At 50.4% G+C, this 21622-nt stretch overlaps 3 protein-coding genes across 3 annotated transcripts in view; 1 reads left to right on the forward strand and 2 right to left on the reverse strand.

The window, feature by feature from the left end:
• The window catches only part of CDH26 (cadherin 26), a 43896-nt gene extending 41718 nt beyond the window's left edge, over window positions 1–2178 (reverse strand). The window contains exon 1 of the mRNA XM_006929597.4: window positions 278–2178. Within this exon, the coding sequence (XP_006929659.1) occupies window positions 278–343 (66 nt within the window). The 5' untranslated portion in view covers window positions 344–2178. The remainder of the gene's footprint in view (window positions 1–277) is intronic.
• A 6837-nt stretch (window positions 2179–9015) lies between these two features.
• Window positions 9016–17327, reverse strand: FAM217B (family with sequence similarity 217 member B). Its single transcript, XM_011280778.4, has 4 exons — window positions 17183–17327; window positions 15494–15608; window positions 15295–15380; window positions 9016–13416 (listed from the first exon to the last, which is right to left on the reverse strand). The coding sequence occupies exon 4, from the start codon at window positions 13410–13412 to the stop codon at window positions 12297–12299; it is 1116 nt and encodes a 371-aa protein (XP_011279080.3). The 5' UTR covers window positions 13413–13416; window positions 15295–15380; window positions 15494–15608; window positions 17183–17327; the 3' UTR covers window positions 9016–12296.
• A 54-nt stretch (window positions 17328–17381) lies between these two features.
• On the forward strand, window positions 17382–20974 carry PPP1R3D (protein phosphatase 1 regulatory subunit 3D). Its single transcript, XM_003983339.5, has one exon. The coding sequence runs from the start codon at window positions 17791–17793 to the stop codon at window positions 18682–18684; it is 894 nt and encodes a 297-aa protein (XP_003983388.2). The 5' UTR covers window positions 17382–17790; the 3' UTR covers window positions 18685–20974.
• Window positions 20975–21622: the final 648 nt, after the last annotated feature.

Raw genomic sequence — 21622 nt, forward strand, 5'->3', positions numbered from 1 at the left:
CCTTAGCCCATCTCCACCACTGCCCCGAACAGGTTGTGACCCTAAGCCAACCCCTCCCTTGTACACATTCGGGAGCCCTGCTGCCGACGCCCCCCTACGGGTGCGCAGACCCCGGGCTCCCCCGACACCTGCCCTCCTCGCAGGGCTTGGCCAGAGAGCTCTCCTCGGCCCCTCTCCCAGCCTGTCACCGCAGCAGGGGCACGGCCAACTTGAGCCGTGCCTTCAGTCCCACTGCGCGTGGATCCCGGCCCGGGTTCCCAGCACCTGCCCAGCTCACCTGCAGCAGCAGAACCAGCAGCAGCACTGGAAGAAGTGGCAGCGAGGGGCGGGTCCCGGAGCCCATGTCCGAGTGGGGGTGCACGCAGGCGACCGCAGGTCCCCCCCCGAGCCTCTGATCCCCGATCACTTCCTCCTCAGCCTGGTCCTCCGACCGCTCTGGGGGCACTTTGTCCCAGAAACCCTCATCTCCTCTCGCTCCTCCTCTATTTATCACGGCGAGCGGCTGGGCTGAGCCTTAAGCTTTAACCTCATGATGACAGTCCAGTTCCCGGGAAGGGAGTGGAGGGGAATAAAACTGCCCTGCCTCACACACATAGTTGCCTGCTGGGTCACGGGCACAGAAGGCCGGCTGGGGCCCGACCCCCGGGGATTAGATCAGCTCGAGGAACATGACACCGGCACCTGTGGTTGGTTTGTTTGACTTTAGTCCCAAATGGAATGTCCCGTGACCTCTTTCTGAAGCAGGATATTTCAACGACCGTTTCCTACAGCGCCTGTGCTTTGAAACAGAAGCAGTGCCAAGGGACTCCAAGAAAGAATAACCTTGTGAGGTGGGGAGAAAAACGCAGACACCGTCCACTTTCCGAAGCACCAACCATCTTCATTTATCCCAATCGTGTCTCCGGGCTCCGCGGCGTGCGGACCTTTTCTACCGAAGTCTCTGCTAGGCTTAGCTGACTCTGTGACTTTAGGATTGGAGGAGGAAGAGATAAAGAGAGGCGCCCTGCGGGCAGGGGCTCTGTGCCAACCTGGGGGGTTTTGCACTAAACTACCAGAAAAAAAGCGCAGGCAAGGGTTCTACCCAATCCGCACTTCAGGTTGCAATGATTGAGTTTTAGATGAACTCGGAGCTCCGTTCACCCGATCACTAGTACTGTGGGTACTAGTAGCTTGGTACCCCAACACCTTTAAAATAGCGAACCGTTCTTTAGCGAGTGGAGAAGGTAGCCTTTCTTCCCGCCCATTCATGGTTCTGTGAGATGCTGCTGAGCATTATACAGTGAGTAGTTTGTTACCTTAATCCAAATTAGTAGCTTATTATTAAACACAGTAACAAATGCAATTTGAAGGTCTGTAAATACCTCCCGTGCATAAACAGAAACAGAATAATAATTATCGAATTTACGACTTCATGCTTATTTTCAAAGTGGGTATTTTTATTCCGTTTGTTCTACTGAAATTTTGCTTACGTTAGAATCCCTAATTCAGAATTTCTAGACCGGGTAAGCTAAACCATGTGGAACATTTGGGGGAGAAACAGAAGTTGCAAGCTGGGCACCCCTTTGCTGGAATAATGCTGAGGGAGATAATATAGAGCCGGAAAGACAGTGTGCTGACCTCCAGGTATCTGGGGAGGGGCTGGGGAATGCTTATGATGGATTCTACTTTCACATTTGTTTTCAGTTGAAAGAAATGGGTATTTTACTGTATTAGAAACAGCCACATTTTCAGCATCCTCAAACATTTAAAAATAACTGAGCAAGATGCCAGTTTCCCATAAGGCATCCCTTCTCTCATTTGGGTTGAGAGACGCTGGGCTTCGCCTGCCACACGTCCCCCGTGAGTCAGAACTAGAAGGTGTCTGTTCCCTTTCCTTGTGAGCATCTGATTGCAGAGAAGACTGTCCAGGGTTCCCGTGCCCTCACAAGTGCACTAATGCTTCGAAGCCACAAGGTGGCAGCTCCCGGATCCACCACGTACACAGTTGAATGAAATGTGGTCGAAAGATAAATAAATGGTGCGGGAGGGCGAAAAGGAAGGAGTGAGCCACAGCGAATTACCTGGACTTCACGGTCTCACCTTGGGGTGTTCAAGGAGTGCCCAACCCAGCACAAGTTCTCAGCATTTTAAAAAAATATTTTAAATATTCATTTGGGGGAGGGGTGGGCAGAGAGAGAGAGGGACAGAGGATCTGAAGCAGGTTCCGTGAGATCATGACATGAGCCAAAGTCAGACGCTTAGCCGACTGAGCCATCCAGGAGCCCCAGAAGCAGGTTCCGAGCTGTCAGCACAGAGCCTGACTCGGGGCTCGAACCCACGAACCTCGAGATCATGACCTGGGCCAAAGTGGGCCGCTTAAACGACTGAGGCACCCAGGCACCCCTCCGCACTCATTATAATGATAAGCACACCACGAGTGCTGCTAAGGATTAATTTCATCTTGAATTATCCATGTCAGTTAGGGTTCCCGCACCCGCCAGCCTTCATTTTCAGGGTACTTAGCGACGGCAACTTAAACGTATCCCTTCTCCGTCTTTGCAGAGAGAAGCACGTGGCACGGAAGCTGTGTACTTGCCCAGGAACTGGTGAGTAGGACCCCGAACTGCAGACAAGGAAGTGTTACATTCGCTACATCCTAAAAAGAGACCCCCAACAACTAAGACCAGACGCTTCAGGACTCTAAAAGATGAAGGCAGGACTGGTCCTGTGGATATGAGGGGTCACGGGGCAGGGGGTCGGCTGCCTTCCGCTTGCCTCAACCGGGGAGGGATGGGAAGCTTTCTTTCCATCTCTGGAAATCAGTGGGTGGGGTTTTCCCAGTGAGTGGAGTCACTGGGAATGGGCGGGGGTGACGGTAAGGCCGAGGGCCTGGCGCCCATCCCGGCTCTGCTCGGACGGGGGTGTGGTTGACCAGGCCCTGTGTCCGGCTGAGGAGACCAGAAGTGTGGCTGACATCGGGCCCTAGAGAGGGCACGGGAAAATGCTCCCCATCTGGCGTGCCAGGAGGCGGACTCTCCCACGCGGTCAAGTAAATGTCAACGGAGGAAAACAGTGGGACGGGAGCCTTCTTCCTGCCCCCTGAGGGGGCTGCTGTGCGGACAGGTGGAGCCGGGCCTGGTGTGTGACGTGTGGACGCCTTCTGCCCAGAGGCGAACCAGCCTCGGCGAAAGTGTGGAGGGAGGTCTGTGAAAGAGGAAACACGGCTGCTTCTGCCTCAGTGTCCCCTGTCTGTGCTGGAGGATGCAGCGCCTAGGAGAGGGAGGGAGTGGAGGAGGCCCTCCTCTCTCTGCCGGAGGGGAGGTTGGAGAAGAGCAGGCCGAGCCCCCACCCCCACCCCCGACCGCTCACCTGCTAACCGGGAGGCAGATGCCCCCACACTGAGGAGCCTGGGGAAGAGTGCCCACAGGAGCTGAGGGAGTCAAACAGCCTGCTTTAAAGTCAGATTCAGGGGCACCTGGGGGGCTCAGTCGGTTGAGCATCTGACTCTTGATTTCGGCTCAGGTCATGATCCCAGAGTCCTGGGATCAAGCCTCGAGTCGGGCTCCTCTCTGAGTGTGGAATCTGCTTGGGATTCCCTCTCTCTCTCTCTCTCTCTCTCTCTCTCTCTCTCTCTCTCAAAAATAAATAGGTAAAACTCAGATTCAGAACAAATTACATGGCTCCTGGTTAGGCTTTGCCTTGGTTGGTACTTCTCCATGTATGTCCCCTCATATAAAATTTATTTTCCCGTCAAAGGATTCTCAATTCAAGGTCCTGTTTCTCCAAAGTCACGAGTCTTGGAATAGTCTCAAGTAGAGTTAAGGAACGAAATAGAACAGTAACAAAAACCCAAGGGAAAGGCTGTGTCCCCAGTCATGGGAACCGGTTCCCCAGCCCAGGCCTGCCACAAAGAATGGCCACCGCTCACCAAAACACAGAACAGTGACTCGGGTGCACCGGCGAGCGACCAGAGGCAGGTGGAAACTGGAGGGCGGCAGGTGCTCGGAGGAGGCAGGCGGGTGGGTGCGGGGCGGGGTGGGGGCACAAGGCAGGGAACGAGCTGTGAGCTGTGGCATCTACACAGTGAGCATTAGGTGTTCGCTGTACGGGTCTTTCGCCTTCTCTGTATGTTTGAAGATTTTTATAACACGATGTTGGGGGGAAAATATCAGAAAAGCGAATTTGACTCCCGCATTGAAAAATGCAACTTATGACTAAGCGTACTCTGAGCCTACAGTCTAATACTGTGTATCTAACACTGTACCCCGATACCTGCCATGTGTGGGAGTGAAGGGTAGACTTCACGTGAGAATAAAATTACTCGTCATTTGTATTTCCTGATTTGCTGTAAGGGACCCAGACATTTTTGTCTGTCCTGTGTTGATGCTTTCGTAGTCACGTAGGCTGGCTGAAGAGAAAGCGTGGTCCTCACGTTTTCGTATTTTGTCAGCCACCAAGAGCTGGCCAGAACATTTCCTTGGAGAAATTTCTTGCCCCTATTTGTTCAACTAGTAATTGGAGATGAAAGGGTGGGGGTGCTTAGAAACGCTGCCAAATACAACAGATTGAAGTGCTTCTCGCTTTCTGCAAGTATGTTTTATACTAATTATATTGATAGCAGACGCACTGAGCTTTTTTTTCAGTGATTTATGTATATAAATATTTTTATGCTTTTTCGGGAAAGAAGAGAGAACTTTGGGGCTATTTAATCTCCTCCCACATCAAAACTGTCCTGCTGAGGGAAAAAGACATACTTCCTTTAATTAGAACATCTTCAACTAAACTTGGGAGACCACTCAGCTCATTTATTGTGTGAGACCTACAAGTAAAAAGCATTTCATTCCAGTATTTAGAAAACTGAGCAACGTGGGACAAAAGCAAAGCCTTCCCTTTCCTTCTCCTTACCGTGCTGGGGTGGGAATGTTGCCAGACAGGGTTTCGGAGGAAAAGCTTGGTGACAGGTGGCAGTGAGTCTTGTAAACGTGGCCAGCATGATGAAGGCAGTGGGAAGGCGAGCTGAGGGCACGGTGAGGTTCTCGCTCCTGAGTTTAAAAGCAGAAGTGTAGGGGCACCTGGGTGGCTTAGTCGGTTGAGCGTCTGTTGACTTCAGCTCAGGTCATGATCTCAGTCCGTGAGTCCGAGCCCCGCATCGGGCTCCGTGCTGACAGTGCAGAGCCTGCTTGGGATTCTCTCTCTCTCTCTGCCCTTTCTGCCCTCCCCTGCTCTCTCTCTCTCTCTCTAAATAAAAATAAAATGTTCACACTCTTTAAAATAAATAAATAAAAGTGGAAGTGCCTCAAAGTCAAAGTATGTTCAAGGTGGACATGTTCTGAGAAACCTCAGTTCCTTGGCACTCGCTTGCCCCACAGGTTATCAGAGGCCATAAATCAAGCCACTTAATGACCTGTTCTTGGGCAAAGAGATAGCAGAGGGCTTGTAAGCTCCGGAGAAAATAGGATACAGATAAGCAGACACACTTGTTAGCGTGGCCAGAGTGCAGGGGGTCTGGCCAGGGGCGTGTGGTCAAAACAGTCGTTTCAGACTTTTTTTTTTTTTTAATGTTTATTTTTGAAGGAGAGAGAGACAGAGAATGAGCTGGGGAGGGGGAGAGAGAGAGAGGGAGACACAGAATCCGAAGCAGGCTGCACACAGCTGGACACGAGTTCACGGACCGTGAGATCACGACCTGAGCTGAACTCAGACGCTTAACCAACTGAGCCACCCAGGCGCCCCTCAAACTTGCAGACGTTTAAGTGCCACGAATGTGAGTTTTGTCAAACATTACCTGCCAAGGATCTTTGATGCATCTTTGATGCAGACTTTGATTCTGTTGGGGAGGTAAAATGTTACCCTTACCTTCACAGGAGACGAAAAATTAGTTTACTTCTACCCATCGAGGTTCTTGACAGAGACCTCTGGACGCGGACAGATTAACAGAGGAACACAAACAGAAGTTTAATAACACGTATGCCTCCTGCATACATGGGAGAGACCCAGGAAATGGAGAGTCCTTGAAATGCCTCGCGTTGTCACCTTCAATGCCACCTCCACCAAAAAACAAAAGATACGAGGGGTGGGGATGGGGGGGCGCTTATATGAGGTTACTAGGAAAAGTACAATAAATGGCCATGGCTGTTTTGCAGATGTAAGTCCAGGCCTTAACGAGATAAGAGTTGATAAGTGTTTCTAGAGATTTCCTCATCCTCTTCCTGGTACAAAAGGGAGGCACCCTTACAGATGGAGATCTCCCCCACGTGTCTCTTACAAAAGGGTAACTTCTCAGTTCTCAGAGGTTTTCCTATGTCTACGTTGTTTCTCAAATACAAGGAGCCTAAAATCATCCTTATGTCAAAGAGGTGTATTTTGGGGCTGCAAACACGGCTCCCCTTGTACCCTCTTAGGGTTCTGTTTGGCTGGTCCTGAGAATTAAGTTGACAGAAGACAGATCAGCGGGACAAAAGCATGCAAATTCTGGAATACAAGTTTTCCATGATGCAGACTTCCTAAGGAACAAAGACCCAAAGAAATGGCCACGGTTACCTGCTTTGGTATCAGGTTGGACAGAGGGAGCCATGTGGGGAGACTAAGGAAGAGGAGGGAGCGAGAAAGACAGAGAGACTGAGGGCAAGTGGGGGAGAGCCAGAGAGATACATAATCCATGAAGCAGGCTCCAGGCTCTGAGTCGTCGCACAGAGCCCGACGTGGGGCTCAAACCCAAGAAACGTGAGATCACGACCTGAGCCGAAGTCAGATGCTCAGCTGACTGAGCCACCCAGGCGCCCCAGATAAGGGTCATTTTAACAAACAAAATGCGTGTAGAGTCCTCTTGGCCTCAGCCTCTCATCCCCGATGAGAAGCACATTACTTCCTTTCTGGCGCAGGGAGGATGTCTTTCATATAGGAATTTCATCTCCTGCTTTGAAGAAAAAGAAGGGAAGAGTGTTTTCCTTTGAGTTGCTGTTTCTCAAGTGCCTTTGGCTCAAGGCAGTCAGTTCGCCAGAGTGTCACGTTTTGGGGTGGCGTGTGCTGAACTCCTTCATGTGCAGCAGGTCTGAGGTGGGGCTCACAAGCTTGGGTAGCGCGGCATGAGACAGCTCTGGTTGAATGTAATGTACAGAGAAACGTACACTGGTTTCCTCTAAAGTATCACTCACACGAGGACAACTGTATTCATGACTATTCCATTTTTAAAATCCCACTTACGGGGCGCCTGGGTGGTGCAGTCGGTTAAGCGTCCGACTTCAGCCAGGTCACGATCTCGCGGTCCGTGAGTTCGAGCCCCGCGTCGGGCTCTGGGCTGATGGCTCAGAGCCTGGAGCCTGTTTCCGATCCTGTGTCTCCCTCTCTCTCTGCCCCTCGCCCATTCATGCTCTGTCTCTCTCTGTGCCAAAAATAAATAAACATTGAAAAAAAAAAATTTAAAATCCCACTTACATTTTCCCAGCGTTATCAGAGTTAATTCCTTACATATCAAACCGCCGAGGACAGGGCTATTTGAGGCCTATTTTTGGAAACAGGGTCTCTAGGAAGATTTTTACAAATTATTCATCCATGTTATTTCACTGAGCATTATTCTACACTTGATATAGTTGTTTTAAGGTGTTAAAGCAATCAAACAGGGAGACGGCAGACTGAGGTTGTTTTAGGTTAGGTCTAGAGGTTAAGTTGCTACCTTGTGGATAATAACACAGCACCATCCAAAAACAATCTACTATCTTATGTACAAATTTATGACTTAAAACTTCCAACGTGGTTAATTTTCAAACTACCAAAAACTTATTTTTAAACCCCTGGATAACAAGCCAACCGGCCCGTCACTGAACCCGGCTTTACTCACAGTCTTGCCTCTCCCAGAGCAGGATCTTAAACCAGATAGTCAGGAGTCATGTGATCAGCACTAGTGAGGCCATCCGCCTGGTAAGACCTTGGCCACCCCAGAAGTCAAAGTGACCTTGTACAATTTCCTCGTGCCCACTCCCTTCTGCCTATAAAAGTCCTTCCCTTTTGGACGTACCTTGGGGCTCCTTTCCATCTGCTGGATGGGATGCTGCCTGACTCATGCATCATTAAATAAAGCCAGTAAGATTGATAAAATTTTCTCAGTTGAATTTTTTTTTTAATTTTTTTTTCAACATTTATTTATTTTTGGGACAGAGAGAGACAGAGCATGAATGGGGGAGGGGCAGAGAGAGAGGGAGACACAGCATCGGAAACAGGCTCCAGGCTCTGAGCCGTCAGCCCAGAGCCTGACGCGGGGCTCAAACTCACGGACTGCGAGATCGTGACCTGGCTGAGGTCAGACGCTTAACCGACTGCGCCACCCAGGCGCCCCTCAGTTGAATTCTTAACACCCCCAAAATTATTTTTTAAACCACCACGATTTGGGGGTGACTGGGCGGCTTAGTTGAAGCATCTGACTTTGGCTCAGGTCATGAGTTCAAGCCCCATGTCAGGCTCTGTGCTGACAGCTTGGAGCCTGGAACTTGCTTCGGATTCTGTGTCTCCCCCTCTCTCTGCCCCTCCCCTGCTCACACTCTGTCTCTATGTCTCAAAAATAAATGTTAAAAATTTTTTTTCTAAATACCACTATTCGGTAGACTCAAAAGAATGCACCTCCTTGCCAGATATGAATTTAGAAGAAGGAGCAAAGAGTTTAGATGAAGGAGCAAAGGGCCTTTCGGAATGTCTGCGACACCCAGGTGCCCTCCTTGGGACAGCAGGCGCTCAGTCCTAGACGTGCAAGCTAAATGTGAGCCCCTTCTGTCACATGCCATTTTGCTTTTACTGAATTTCCATCCCGGTTCCCTAAGCGTTCAGCACTTTCTGGGGGTATAAGAGGAAGAGGGACTCAAACACACCGGCAGTGGTTCTCAGGTGCATCCAGTCATGTTGTCACATACGTTGCTCAGTATTAAGAAAGGATGGGGGCAGAGTCCCCTCCCCTGTGGTTCTGTGAGGTGATCCGGGAGAAAAGAGACAAACGGGAAGAGAACTGCACGAAAAGCGAAACAAAACCATATCCAAAAAAGGCAGACGACATCTCCTACTGTTTAATTGATCTCAAGGAAAGAAATCCAGACTCATAAAAACTTGCACGCGCTCTGTATTATTATGTACAAAACCAAGCATACGATAATCATAACGGCAAATAACAAACATGCCCCACAGAGTCAGGCCACTTGAAACGGAGCTCTGTACGTGCACGTGAATACATAATAAATAAATACTGCTTCTCTGTTACCATGAAATCCACTACCACCTACCTAGAGTTTTATATTTTTAACCACTCAAGTAGGTGAGCATAAAGAGGACTTAGGCAATATTTAAAGCATGAAAGGTAAAGATTCTTCCGTTTCTCCGGAAACTAACCTAATAGCTTAAGAACCACTCCAAACCTTCCTCCCTTGAGCCCGTAGCTGCCATGAGATCAACCACGTCCCCCGATCTTTGCTGGCACGGGGCACCCACCCTGCCCTCGTAAGTGCCCAGTCACTTACGAACCTTTGGCCGATCGAGCCATTGAAGATTTGAGAAGTAGTCTCAATCTAAACAACTGTACTAATACTGATATATTTTTGCAGTTTGTTTTTGTATGTTTTTACATTTTCCACTGGTTCTGAGCTGGAAGCAATTAATTCTGCTTACATTCTCTACATTTTTTTTTACCTTGCATCATTTTAATTGGTTGAAGCATAACATGGATGTAAACAATTCCCCAGAAATGAGAGGCACTTCTCTGAATGCTGAATGAACGACTCATGTCCCCAGACCAGCAGGACACTCGGTGGCTGCGACCGGACCAGCCAGAGGAGGTCCCGACTTCCACTTGCCAGGGCCATCTGCGTGAAAATGGCCACGCTCCTGTCTGCGGCGTTTACAAAAGGAGGCTGTGCTGGGGAGGTGTACCAGAAATCACAGAATTCAAATTGTGCTTACGTTCTGCAGTGAACCTATGCGGTTCATCAGGAGCCCCGATCCCGTTGCAAGAATACTGGTTAAAATAAAGCATCAACCTGAGGCAAAAAAGTAAACAGGCAAAGTCACTTTCACAGGCTTTTAAAATGGTCTCAACAGGTGACATTATAAGTATTCCCCAAATTAGGCAACTGACTTCAAGTCAAAGAGCAAGGAACAAATGGAACATCTCAGGTGCCACCTGTAAATTTCTTAATCATGCTGGCTCCGACACACGCGAGGCAAAGAAGCCCGACAGCCTCACCCTGGGGGGTGTCCAAGAATACCCAAAGGGAGCATTACCAGAGAAGGCAGCGACGCAGCCTAAACCCCGTAGTATCGGTAACAGGGAGTATATATATGTGTGTATAACGTGCTTACAGAGATTTATCGGCCCTGAAATGTTATCAAGAGCTGTGTAAAAATCTGAGTAGAGAAAGGATTGTGCACGAGGTGCAGTACCAGCCGTGTATAAAGGACCAGTCCGTGTGCACTCACGAGCAGCAGGTAGGGTGCAGGATACACGGGGTGCCACTCAGGAAGCACAGAAAGGTGAAGTAAGATCAGCGCTGTTTTCAAGTTACGACACAGACACCGGGTGTGGAAGTGACAGCGTCACCGAGAACTCGGGAAGGGATGCCCGCTGGATGCACGTCTTTGTTCACATCCAAAGGTACAAGATCTTCGTGTGAAGAGCATGCTTTCTCCCATAGGGTGCTGTGAAAGATAGACTCTAACAGGGAATCTGTAAAACTCTAGACATAAACTCTTGGAAGAAAAAAATGACCTTGAAAATGTGTGTGTGTTGTTTAACGTTATCAAAGTCAGATTTTAAAATGGCACCTTAATATTGAACTTCTGCCCATGATTATTTTATTTACAAATGCATCTTGTCCTTAGGCTATTAACTTAAAGCATCTTAGATGGCGCTTGGATGGCAGGGTCCACGGAGCCTGCAGGCCGGTATGCATTTTCAAATGAAAAGAGCCAAGTTTTCAGTTTGCCCCGAAGGTGAAAAAATTGAAACCCATGTGTATGAAAACAAAGAGAGTGATCATTTAAAGACATAAAATCAGCTACAGTCGTCAAAACATACTGGATATCCAGCAGTCAACCGAAGGTTTTAAAGATATTCGCAGTAGCAACAGAATTGAATCCGTATGTGACTTGTGTCACAGCACAAGTGTATGGACAAGCAGGCATCACTTAAGGACAGTTAAATAAGCAGCATCCAGGATCTAGGAGAGCCAGGGAGCCAGGGACCAGCTAAGGATGTTAAGAAGACACTCAGTAATCCCTATCATTCCTATCCAATTGCCCCTCTCCATCCTGAAATGTGTCCTCACTCCTCTGCCCCGAAGCAAGGTGGTAAAATCCTGCTCTTGCAAAGTAAAACAGATCCTTATATGGACTACAGACAGCAGGATATCCAAATCAGTAATGGAATGACTGTGACAGTCACATGTGGCTCTGTGTGTGTCTGATGGTAGGCCTTTCAGGTACAAACTCTAAAAAGGTGGTTTTTCTGTGCACCTTCTTCCAGAAGCCATACATGCACTGCATGTACGCACGTGCATACAGAAACACTAGGGTGCCATAAAGTTCACGTTTATCTCCCACCAAACAGCAGCGGTCCTGCCGAGACCCGCTAACTTACAGCCGGACAAAGTCTTGGCACCACTTTAACCGCAAATACAAAGACTCCAAAGGCGGACTTCCCCAGCACCTCGACATTTAAAATACTTTAAAGGAAAAACAACAACTGTGAAAGGGCTAGATTCCACGGTCTAGAAAGAGCAAAAGCAGCTTAGGGATACATAACTTTGCTCAAAAGAGATGCTCCCAAACTTGAGAAAGAGCTGAAGCTTCTCCTCGGGCTGAAGTGGACACAACTTCTGCTTGGACAGCTCATGAGGAGGACACCAAGAACTCGATCTCAAACGTTTCAGATCCCACGGGGGTTCAAAGCAGTACGTACGCGCTACTTTCTACACGCAGGCGCAGTGCAAGTGGGGAGCCGAACGTTACCGCCTGCCGTGTGTTGTGGGCTGGCTGCTGCTTCCAGTTCAGACCTCTCTTTCCCTGTCATCTTCTTCATATGGCACAGATCTTGGTTAAATTTTCCTCAAAAGGGCTCTCACTTGCTTAAGACAGTCAAGACAAAGAAAGGCTTATTGAAAGACACCTTTGTTTGGAAATAAGCCCAGTGTGGCTGGGGTAAGGGTGGGGATGCACTTAAAGGGCCAGTCAACGACGTACATGTCAGTCATCATAAAATGTCCTAAAATGCACCGTATCGTGACTTGTGCAAGAGCTCTCATGTTTAGGTATCCGCGGGTCTTCGCAATTCGTTATTTCAGTTATTATTTGAATCTGTATGTGCTTTGCTTTACTCCATTGGTTTTGAATTTCTTCTCACTGGATATGGTGGCCTGAGAGCAGGTGCTGGCACTGCCCTTCTTCTTCAGGTTCCCGTGAGCTTGCGCTCTGGGGGCCCCGCAGGAGTCCGGGGTGGTCACCGCCTGCGCCGAAGCACCGCCACCGCCGCTGTCCGCGCGGGGGCCGCTGTCACTGCAGGGCAGGTCCCGGCGCTGCGGCCTGGGGCTCTTACTCCATTTCTTTTTCTGCTCCTCTGTCCTGCCCTCCAAGGCTGGCTTCTGCGAACTTGGTCCGCCGCTCCGCGCCGCGTGGACAGCTTTGCGGGGGGTGTCAAAGGCGTAATAGGATGGACGGGCTTCCTCGAGGTGCAGGTCTCTCCTTCGGGAAGCGCCTGGCTTGGGAGCCCCCTCTTGGTGAGGCCTGGCGGGAGCGCTGACCACCAGCTTGCTTCTGCCTGGGCTTTTCAGAGCCCCCGCCACGCCGGGGGCGGTGGGAGGCCTGGCCTTGGCGCCCTTCCCCTTCTCACCCTGCACGGTCTGCATCTGCAGCCACTCGAGCTGGAGCAGCCTGTCGATGTACCTGGCGAGCAGCCCCGCAGCGCCGCCCTGAGCCGCTGGCCTGGGCTCGGCGCCCGGTGGCACGGCCAGGTCGCGGAGGTCCCAGGAGCTGAACGGGGCCGGGAGGAAGTCCGCGTAGCGGTAGGTGGTCTGCGTGCCCCGCGGGTCCGGGTCCGGGTCCGGGTCCGGGTCGGCGGCATCGATCTCCTCCGCTCGCAGGTGCAGCTCCGGGGGCGCTAGCGCGGAAGGCGGCACCGGGACTCTCTCCGAGTCCGACAAGTCACTGGCGCTGTCCTCGTCCTCGTCTGCACCCTCCTTCATGATTTTCATGCACTGAAGGTCGAGAAACAGCTCGTTCCCCGAGGCGCCCCGACACCTGGGGTCCAGGGGGCTCCTTTTGGGTTTGCCTTCCGGGGCAACGCTTTCTCTGAGTCTGTCCACGGGCAGATGGGGGGACACCTGGGGTGCCTGGGATTTACTCTGCCTTTTTCCTGAAGAGTTTTTTGAACGTTGTGCTTTATTCCAAGATGGGCCAGCATTCATATTGCTGTGAGAGATAAAACTGTAATTCTTAGTTCATTGGACAAGACCTGGCCTGCCGGTGATTAAACAGACAACAGGCACCCGCCAGTGGCATTTCGGTTGTCCCCAGGAAGGCCCGCACGGCCCCTGCCCAGCCGGTGGTGCTAACAGAGCAACTGGGCACACAGGACGCCACTCAAGAAACGTGACAGGACACAGGTGCCCAGAGTGGATGCATGGATTTTGTCTGATACCAGATCCCTTTAGGAAAAACACTGACAGTTCTTAAAGTGCGTGTAATTTTAGACCAGTCGTGTATATTCCAAAACAAACAAACAAACAAACAAACAAAAAAACCCCACCAGATTGGAGAAAATCTGTTGTAAACTCTCAATCTGTTCTGTTAATGATGAACAGTGTTTAACAACACTGACAAGTAAAAGCCACAGCTTTCTTTGACAAGCCTATTTTCAATGAAAAGTAAACAAGGTGTAAAATGCAAGTTGTAGAGAACTTAGTCACTGATTGGTGGTGATTCTGAGCCTGAACCACCTAAAATCTTAACATGAAAGGGGCACCTGGGTGGCTCAGGCAGTTGAGCAACCCGCTCTTGATTTCAGCTCAGGTCATGATCCCAGGGTCGTGGGACTGAGCCCTGCAGCGTGGAGTCTGCTGGAGATTCTCTCTCTCTCTCTCTCTCTCTCTCTCTCTCTCTCTCCCTTTGCTCCTCTCCCCCCTTTCACCCTCTCTCTTAAAATGAATAAATAATAAAATCTTTTTAAGAAATGTTTTTAGTTATTTTCGAGAGCCAGAGAAAGTGAGTAGGGGAGGGTCAGCGAGGAAGAGGGACAGGATTCATAGCAGACTGTGTGCTGACAGCAGAGAGCCCGAGAGCCCGATGTAGGGCTCGAACTCACAAACTGTAAGATCCCTGACCTGAGCTGAAGTCCGCCGCTCGACTGACCGAGCCACCCAGTGGGCCCAATAATAAATAAATAAAATCTTAACATGAAAGAGTGTAGCATATATAACCTGTACCTCACATCGAAAGCTTATTCATGTGTTTTCAAATAGGAAGTGCACTCAGAAAAACCATATTTAAAATGAGAGAGAAAAAATCATATGGTGCCTTAAAACACCATATGAATGAAAAACATAGGATTCATGCTCCCTTGTGAATGGCAGGAAATGGGAATGACGGATTCTGTGTGCATTACCAGCACGGCTGCAATTCCCCCGGAGGTGATTTATTCCCAGGCAGGATCTCATATCAGAGTGGAAAATACTTCCTTTTCTTTTTACCCAACACACAGCATCTCACTAGGATTCATAATGCTTCTCAGGAACATTAAGTCAGGTAGGGTAAAAGAAAACGGGCGGTAAACAGGCCTTCTGGAAAGCTCAGAGGTCACCTGTCCAGTGGTTTCTGCCACACTAAGCAATTGTTTGAAAATGTGTTACTTTTTTTAATAAATATGGAGGGTGTTGAATCATGTGTAACAGCTAACACGTGCTTAATATATATTGGAAAAATGAATAAAGAAATTGTCATTACTTAGAACTCATAACCAAAACCGTTATAACTTCTGTTTACTCTGTCAGTGTATATCAATAAAAGTTATTATCCATATCCGTTTTATAAAAAAGGAAGCACGCATAGAAGGATGATTAAGGGGCTTACCTAAAATTATAGATTCTGCTAACAGTGGCAGAATTATGGCCTCTGGAATTTTTACTAACTGGTACTGTTTAAAACCACTTTGCCCACTCATTTCTGATGGGTCAAAAACATAAGTACATATTTCGCATCCACAGACATTACTTTTTTTCCAGCCACACATATTCGGTCTGGAGAACTGATATAACGTGCCATTTGCAAGAGAAAGCAATTAAAATTATTTACCTGCTTTTCTGATGACACTGATTCACCCGATTCCCTTTCTTGAAAAAATCACACGGCTGATCATCATCTAGGGTTTGATGGACTGTCTAAAAAACAGACATGCAGTAATAAATACCATGAACACACACACACACACACACACACCAAACAAAACAGCAAAACAAATCTAAGTAAGATTTCCCCTCAAAATTTACATCACCTTTTCTGTAGTGCTTGAAATATTCTTGCTCAATCTGTTGGCAGATGATGACAGCTGGGGAAGTGACTTCTTTATTCCTCCTATATTTGGAAAGGACTCCTCCAGGCCACCGGAACTAGAAGTAACAGAACACGGTAGGTAAGTATGGATTGCAAACGGCTCTGCCACCAGTACTGGGCTGGTTTTCACTTGTTTCTTTTGAAATATTTGCATAGTATTGAAAGGTTGGTGGGGGGGTATTGCCTTCTGTTTATAGTTTCATCTTTTTTGCTTGTTTATTTTTCACGGTGGATATTAGATACCAAAGCAGACCACTATAAATGCTGCCAATGGAATCCTTCTCCCTCTCCTCACATACACACAGAGTCTCCTTGGAAATAACACCTTCAGGAAATTTGCAGGGCTAATTAAGGTCAGGTATTACTCCAATCTCCCAGGTCCACTTTCATTCATTCAACAATTACAGGAGAGCCTAGAAAATGCACGTATCCCTGCTCTCATAGAACTAAAACTATTAGGGAAGCTCCCCTTTAATCCTCCTGCCTTTTCGATCACATCAATCCAGTAAAAGATTGTCAATCTAGTAATACCTATCACATAATGCTATCTCTGTGCACGTAATGCTGTCTCTGTTGACTCACATGGAGAACGCCGCTTTCCCTGATTTTCAGTGGGTGGCCTACAAAAAGTGCCCTGATTTCAAAGTGAATATTGTCTTTCATAATATCCCCTGCCTCTGTAAAACAGAAAAAAGGTGGGATTATAGAAGACTCTTTTGTCCTCCTGAAATTCTGCTGTATTACTTTTCGTAAGTATGTGTGCCTTTTCAGGCTCTCACAGTTAATGACTTCTATCACAACCAACAGGCTGGGTTCATCTGAGATGTAGAAAAGGTTCTTCCCTTTACCAGCCTTCCTTCAATAGTTTGGTTTTCCTTCTGCTTTCTCCCTCTGGACAGCGAAAAGGGCCCCTCCACAACGCCTGGCCCCAAACTGCTGTCGGGAACGTGCACTTTCACCTTTTCCCTCCGCTTCATTGCACCTGGCATGCCCTGCACCATAAGCGGCAGCGTTTTCTGGGCACGTTACTGAGTGACACAGGAAAGGAACGCTTGTAGGGTCCTAAGATGCAGAAAGCAAGCTCCCGGGTTCCCCGATGGTTCAGGCTTGCATTGGAACAAAGCTACAAGTCTGAGACTGGCTACAAAACTGCTTCCCAAGCGCCAGCGGCTGACTAAGGGCAGCTGCATAATTCATCACAGGGCATTAACTCGCCTTCCCACATCTTCCTCTCAGGCTAGGCGCCAGGAGACGGACAGAGGCAGCACCGCCCCTCCCCACCCTCCAGGGAACTGGCCGGCCGGCCGTCTGGGCGGCAAAGCATTGTGGGTGATGTGTGGTCAGGTCGCCTGTCCTCTACGCAGCGAGGCTCCCTGGATCTGGACGGGGTTCCAGGTTGCATTGCAGTGCACACGTCCAAAGAGCTGGCTAGCCCAGGGACTTCAAATTGGCCCGGGGACCAGCTCCCGGGGAGGCCACATTTTGCGTTCACCCCCCCCACCCCACCCCCAGTAACCCAGAAATCCAAGGGCCCGCCGCATGCATCTTCCTCGTCCTCCGCTTGTGCAGACACAGATCTGCGGTCGATAGGCGCAGGGGCCGGGCAGACGCAGACAGAAATGGATCAGACCTGTTCCGCGGTCGCCGAGGACACGTGACGAGGCCGTCCGCCGGCCTTCCCGGCGCCGGGCGCGGAGGTCGGACTGCGGCGCGCTGCGGCAGGGCCGGGGAGGCGGCGGCGCGCGGCACGGCGGGCTCCGGGGCTGCGCCCCACCGGCGGGGCGGGCGCGCGGCGGCGTCACGAGGGGCGGGGCGCAGGCTCGCCGGGAAGTTGCGCCCCGACAAGTTGCAGCCATGTAAGTAACGCAGCGGGCGGGGAAGGCGGGAGGGGCGGCTCCACGGACGCAGCCTACCCCCCCACCCCCGCCCCCGAGAAGCTCCGAGGCGGCCAAAGGGAGGCGCCACCCCGCGCTCCCGGGGGCGCCCGGAAAAACCTCCTCTCCCCTGGAGAAAAAGCACTCCTGTGTCTGCAGACGAGCTCCTTTCTCGCTGCCGGAGGCGGAAGACCCGCGCCAGGACTCGGGGGGCGCGGTGGCGGGCGAGGGGAGAGCGCAGCCCGCCCCAGACGCTCCCTGCACGCTGCCGTTCCGGCCCGGCGGGGACCCCGAGGTAGGGGGCGCGGGGTCCGGAGGCCGCCCCTCGTTTCCCCCTCCCCGTAGCCCGACGGCTGGCCGGGCCATGTCCGGAGGTCTCGGCCCGGCGACGCCGGTCCCGGGGCCCCGGAAGCCCGCCCCGCGGAGCCTCAGCTGCCTCTCAGACCTGGACGGCGCCACGGCCCGGGAGCCACGGCCCTGCAGGCCCCCCGGGAGCCCGGGCCGCGCGCCGCCGCCACCTCCGGAGCCGTCCGGCTGCGACCCCCCGCTTCGGCCCATCATCCTGCGGCGGGCGCGCTCGCTGCCCAGCTCGCCCGAGCGCCGCCAGAAGGCCGGGGGCGCGCCGGGAGCCGCCTGCCGGCCGGGCTGCAGCCGGCAGCTCCGCGTGCGCTTCGCCGACGCGCTGGGCCTGGAGCTGGCGCAGGTCAAGGTGTTCAACGCGGGCGAAGACCCGTCGGTGCCGCTGCACGTGCTGTCGCGCCTCGCCATCAACTCGGACCTGTGCTGCAGCAGCCAGGACCTGGAGTTCACCCTGCAGTGCCTGGTGCCCGACTTCCCGCCGCCCGTCGAGGCCGCGGACTTCGGCGAGCGCCTGGGGCGGCAGCTCGTCTGCCTGGAGCGCGTCACCTGCTCGGACCTGGGCATCAGCGGCACGGTGCGCGTGCGCAACGTGGCCTTCGAGAAGCAGGTGGCGGTGCGCTACACCTTCTCAGACTGGCGCAGCGCGCACGAGGCGGTGGCCAGGTGGCGCGGGCCCGCGGGCGCAGCGGGCACAGAGGATGTGTTCGCCTTCGGCTTCCCGGTGCCTCCCTTCCTTCTGGAGCTCGGCTCGCGCGTGCACTTCGCGCTCCGCTACCGAGTGGCCGGCGCCGAGTACTGGGACAACAACCACGGCCGAGACTACAGCCTCACGTGCCGCAACCACGCGCTGCACATGCCTCGCGGGGAGTGCGAAGAGAGCTGGATCCACTTCATCTGAGCGAGTCCCGTCTAAGGCCGCCCCCCAGTGGTTCCCGCGCTGGGCATCCGGGCCAGGCGGCGACGCTTCCTCACACGCCGCCCTCCGCCTGAGTCTTCTGACCTCCTTTCCCGCTGCAGGGTCCCTGGGAAGTGGCCCTTCCCATCTTCTACTTGAACTGCCTGTGTCGCTAGGTCTCAAAAAGTAGCCTCAGGTGGCCAGAAGGCCGAGTAGTGTCACGCCCGGGGTGGGGGGAGGGTGCTGGGGTGGGGGGGAGATGCATGGCAGTGTTGGCCCCTCCGGAGACGGTCCACGTGGGGTCAGTTGGTTTGTTTTTTGGAAAGGCCTGTGGCTTGTGCATGTGTCCTGATTGGGTCTCTGTAAACGTAGCCGTTATTTATTATCATTGTGATGTTGGAACATTTTTACCCTTACTGGATGCCTTCTCAGGAACATTCTGGGTTTAACAAGCTAAAGAATAAGTCAGTCTGGTGTGTTTCTGCCCATTGTAAACAGAACGCATGGTGTGACACCCACCGTGGTTCCTTGAGGCATTTCTGCCCTGGGACAAGGAAAACCTGAGACTAGGTTTGCTTGCCAAAGCCTGTAGACCTCTAACAGTGGGAAACTATTAATAGGCAAGAAATTTATGCCTCATCAGTCATCATACAACCATTCCTGGGAGTTCAGGCTGCCCTGGTTAGGCCGTGGAAGAGGAAAGGAAGAGCCAAGGAAGAGGGAAAAGCTTAACTTTTAAACTAGCCGAACAGCCCCTTCTCTTGGAGTCTCTCTTCTCTCTCTGTGAGTTTCCCTTCTTCGTGTTTGACAGTTCTGTATCTGCATGTGATCAGGCCATTCTGTTTAGGTTTGAGACTACCTAAACATTTTAAGAAATTCTGCCTTAAGTTATTTCAATTTCCAGGCAGCTCTATAGAGTAATTTCAGGCAACAATGCCCTTTGCAATTACCTTTTTGATGATTAAGGTGACTCTTTTTTATGTCTGCTTAAGTGTCAGAAAATTCCCAGCAGTCATCTTTCAGAAGTCAGGTTACCAAGTGGAACTAGAAGGTGTTTTCATCAATAGCCAGAGCCCTAGAGGAAAAAAGTCACAAACGTTTATACTTTTTAATCGTTTTAAGTTGTATTTATATATGCCCAGTTTTATCAGCTATCTGCCAACTTTATTCGGATAGAGTTTCTAACATCCTTGTGCCTTCAGATAGAGTTTCTAACATCCGTCTGGGCTTCCCCCCCCCCCCCCCCCCCCCCCCAGTTTTTAAACTGTTAAATGCTTTGTCTTCTTTGTTTTGTTTTGTTTTTTAAATCTCCAAGAAGTCAAGGCCATTGTCCCCTGCTGAATGCCACAGTGACTTCAAACACCCAGCAAGGCGCTGATCATTTCTTTTGGTGCTGAGTGGTGGTTTCTGACAGCAGATGCCAGCACTGAGGGTGTGAAAACCCAGCTAATATGAACAGGGTCTCCAGCTTGTGACGTTTGGTTCTGATACAGCTGAAACCGGTGGGGTGAATCTGTGATAGCTGTCACCAGTAAGTTCACTCTAAATTTTTGAATACTTACTGACATTTATCAAATCAATATGTAAAAGATGTGTTTTGCCTTTTAACCAACTTGTTTTTATAACTGCAACTTCTGGGTTTCTGAAATTCCAAGAAGAGGGATGGCGTTCTTTGGTACCTTTTGATAATAACAACACTGAATTTTGATTTAAGGTATTGCAATTAAATTGAACAACCTTTGGCTATTAGCACTGTGCGCTACATTGATATGCAAGAGAGACAGAAGCCTGGTTCCATTTCCTGCTGTTTAATAAACTGTCCAATTAGGTCAGCAAGCCTGTGAGAGCCTTGGCTGCTGTGTCGTTGGCCCCAGCCCAGAATGCAAGACAATTGTCCAGAGTATTCAGGTGTAAGAGTTAGAGCTGCCAAATGTATTGTTGTGTAAAGGCATGTAAGAATCTTATCCATGTGACAGTCACTTGCCAAAAAGGTTCTGGTCACAGAATATAAAGTAAATGTTTTGTCTTCGATATTAAGAGAACCTCAACGTGCCTTTAAAAAAATCAACATTTAAAAATTTAAAAATTTAAATATACCTGCCTAGTTGATTCAGGAGTTGATAAAAGTTCAGCTGAAGGAGAACTTTCAGACCCTAACACAGTTATAGTGCTTACATGTTAAAATTTTGCAGTGGATTGTGCAATTGTGGGGTTGTCTCCCCAAACATATTTTAATGTCACTTAAGATGATTTCACTCAAGCCTAAATATTAAAGTATGTGCATACATTGTTATCTGATGAGTGTTTTTCTTGTGGTCTAATACAGAAAAAAGACTTGAGAAACTTCTTGTTTGTTTAAATCATTTCATATATGTGTTGTCCTTCCTAAAGCACTATCAAATTTAGGGCCTTACCAAAAAAGAATTGTGATTGTACCTCAGCTTCAGCACAGTTGTGTATGTCTTTGAGAAACTGAGATACAGGTTTTTTTTTAATTTTTTTAATGTTTATTTCTGAGACAGAGAGAGACAGAGCATGAGTGGGGGAGGGGCAGAGAGAGAAGGAGACACATCATCAGAAGCAGGCTCCAGGCTCCGAGCCGTCCGCACAGAGTCTGATGCGGAGCGCGAACTCACAAGCCGTGAGATCATGACCTGAGCCGAAGTCGGTCGCCCAACCGACTGAGCCACCCAGGCGCCCCGTGAGATACAATCTTTATGCCAGGTCGATGCTAACATAGGAAGAAAGCTCTAAGGGAATGTAGGGTATGGGATAGTTACTCTACTGTTCTTTCAGTGCTTACTGAATCCTGTGTATGGAGTGACGAGTGTGTATCTGCCTTCCCTCACCCGGTGCAGAGCCTGGCACGTAGGGGAAGGAAACTGTGACATTTATTGTGCACTCACTCATTCTCACTGGCTTGCCCACAGTGATAGCTACT

The sequence above is a fragment of the Felis catus genome, chromosome A3 (genome assembly GCF_018350175.1).
Source record: "Felis catus isolate Fca126 chromosome A3, F.catus_Fca126_mat1.0, whole genome shotgun sequence".
Lineage (NCBI taxonomy): Eukaryota > Metazoa > Chordata > Mammalia > Carnivora > Felidae > Felis > Felis catus.

Coding starts and splice junctions, on each gene's coding strand:
- FAM217B (XM_011280778.4), bottom strand. CDS start 13,412: ATGAATGCTGGCCCATCTTGGAATAAAGCACAACGTTCAAAAAACTCT.
- PPP1R3D (XM_003983339.5), top strand. CDS start 17,791: ATGTCCGGAGGTCTCGGCCCGGCGACGCCGGTCCCGGGGCCCCGGAAG.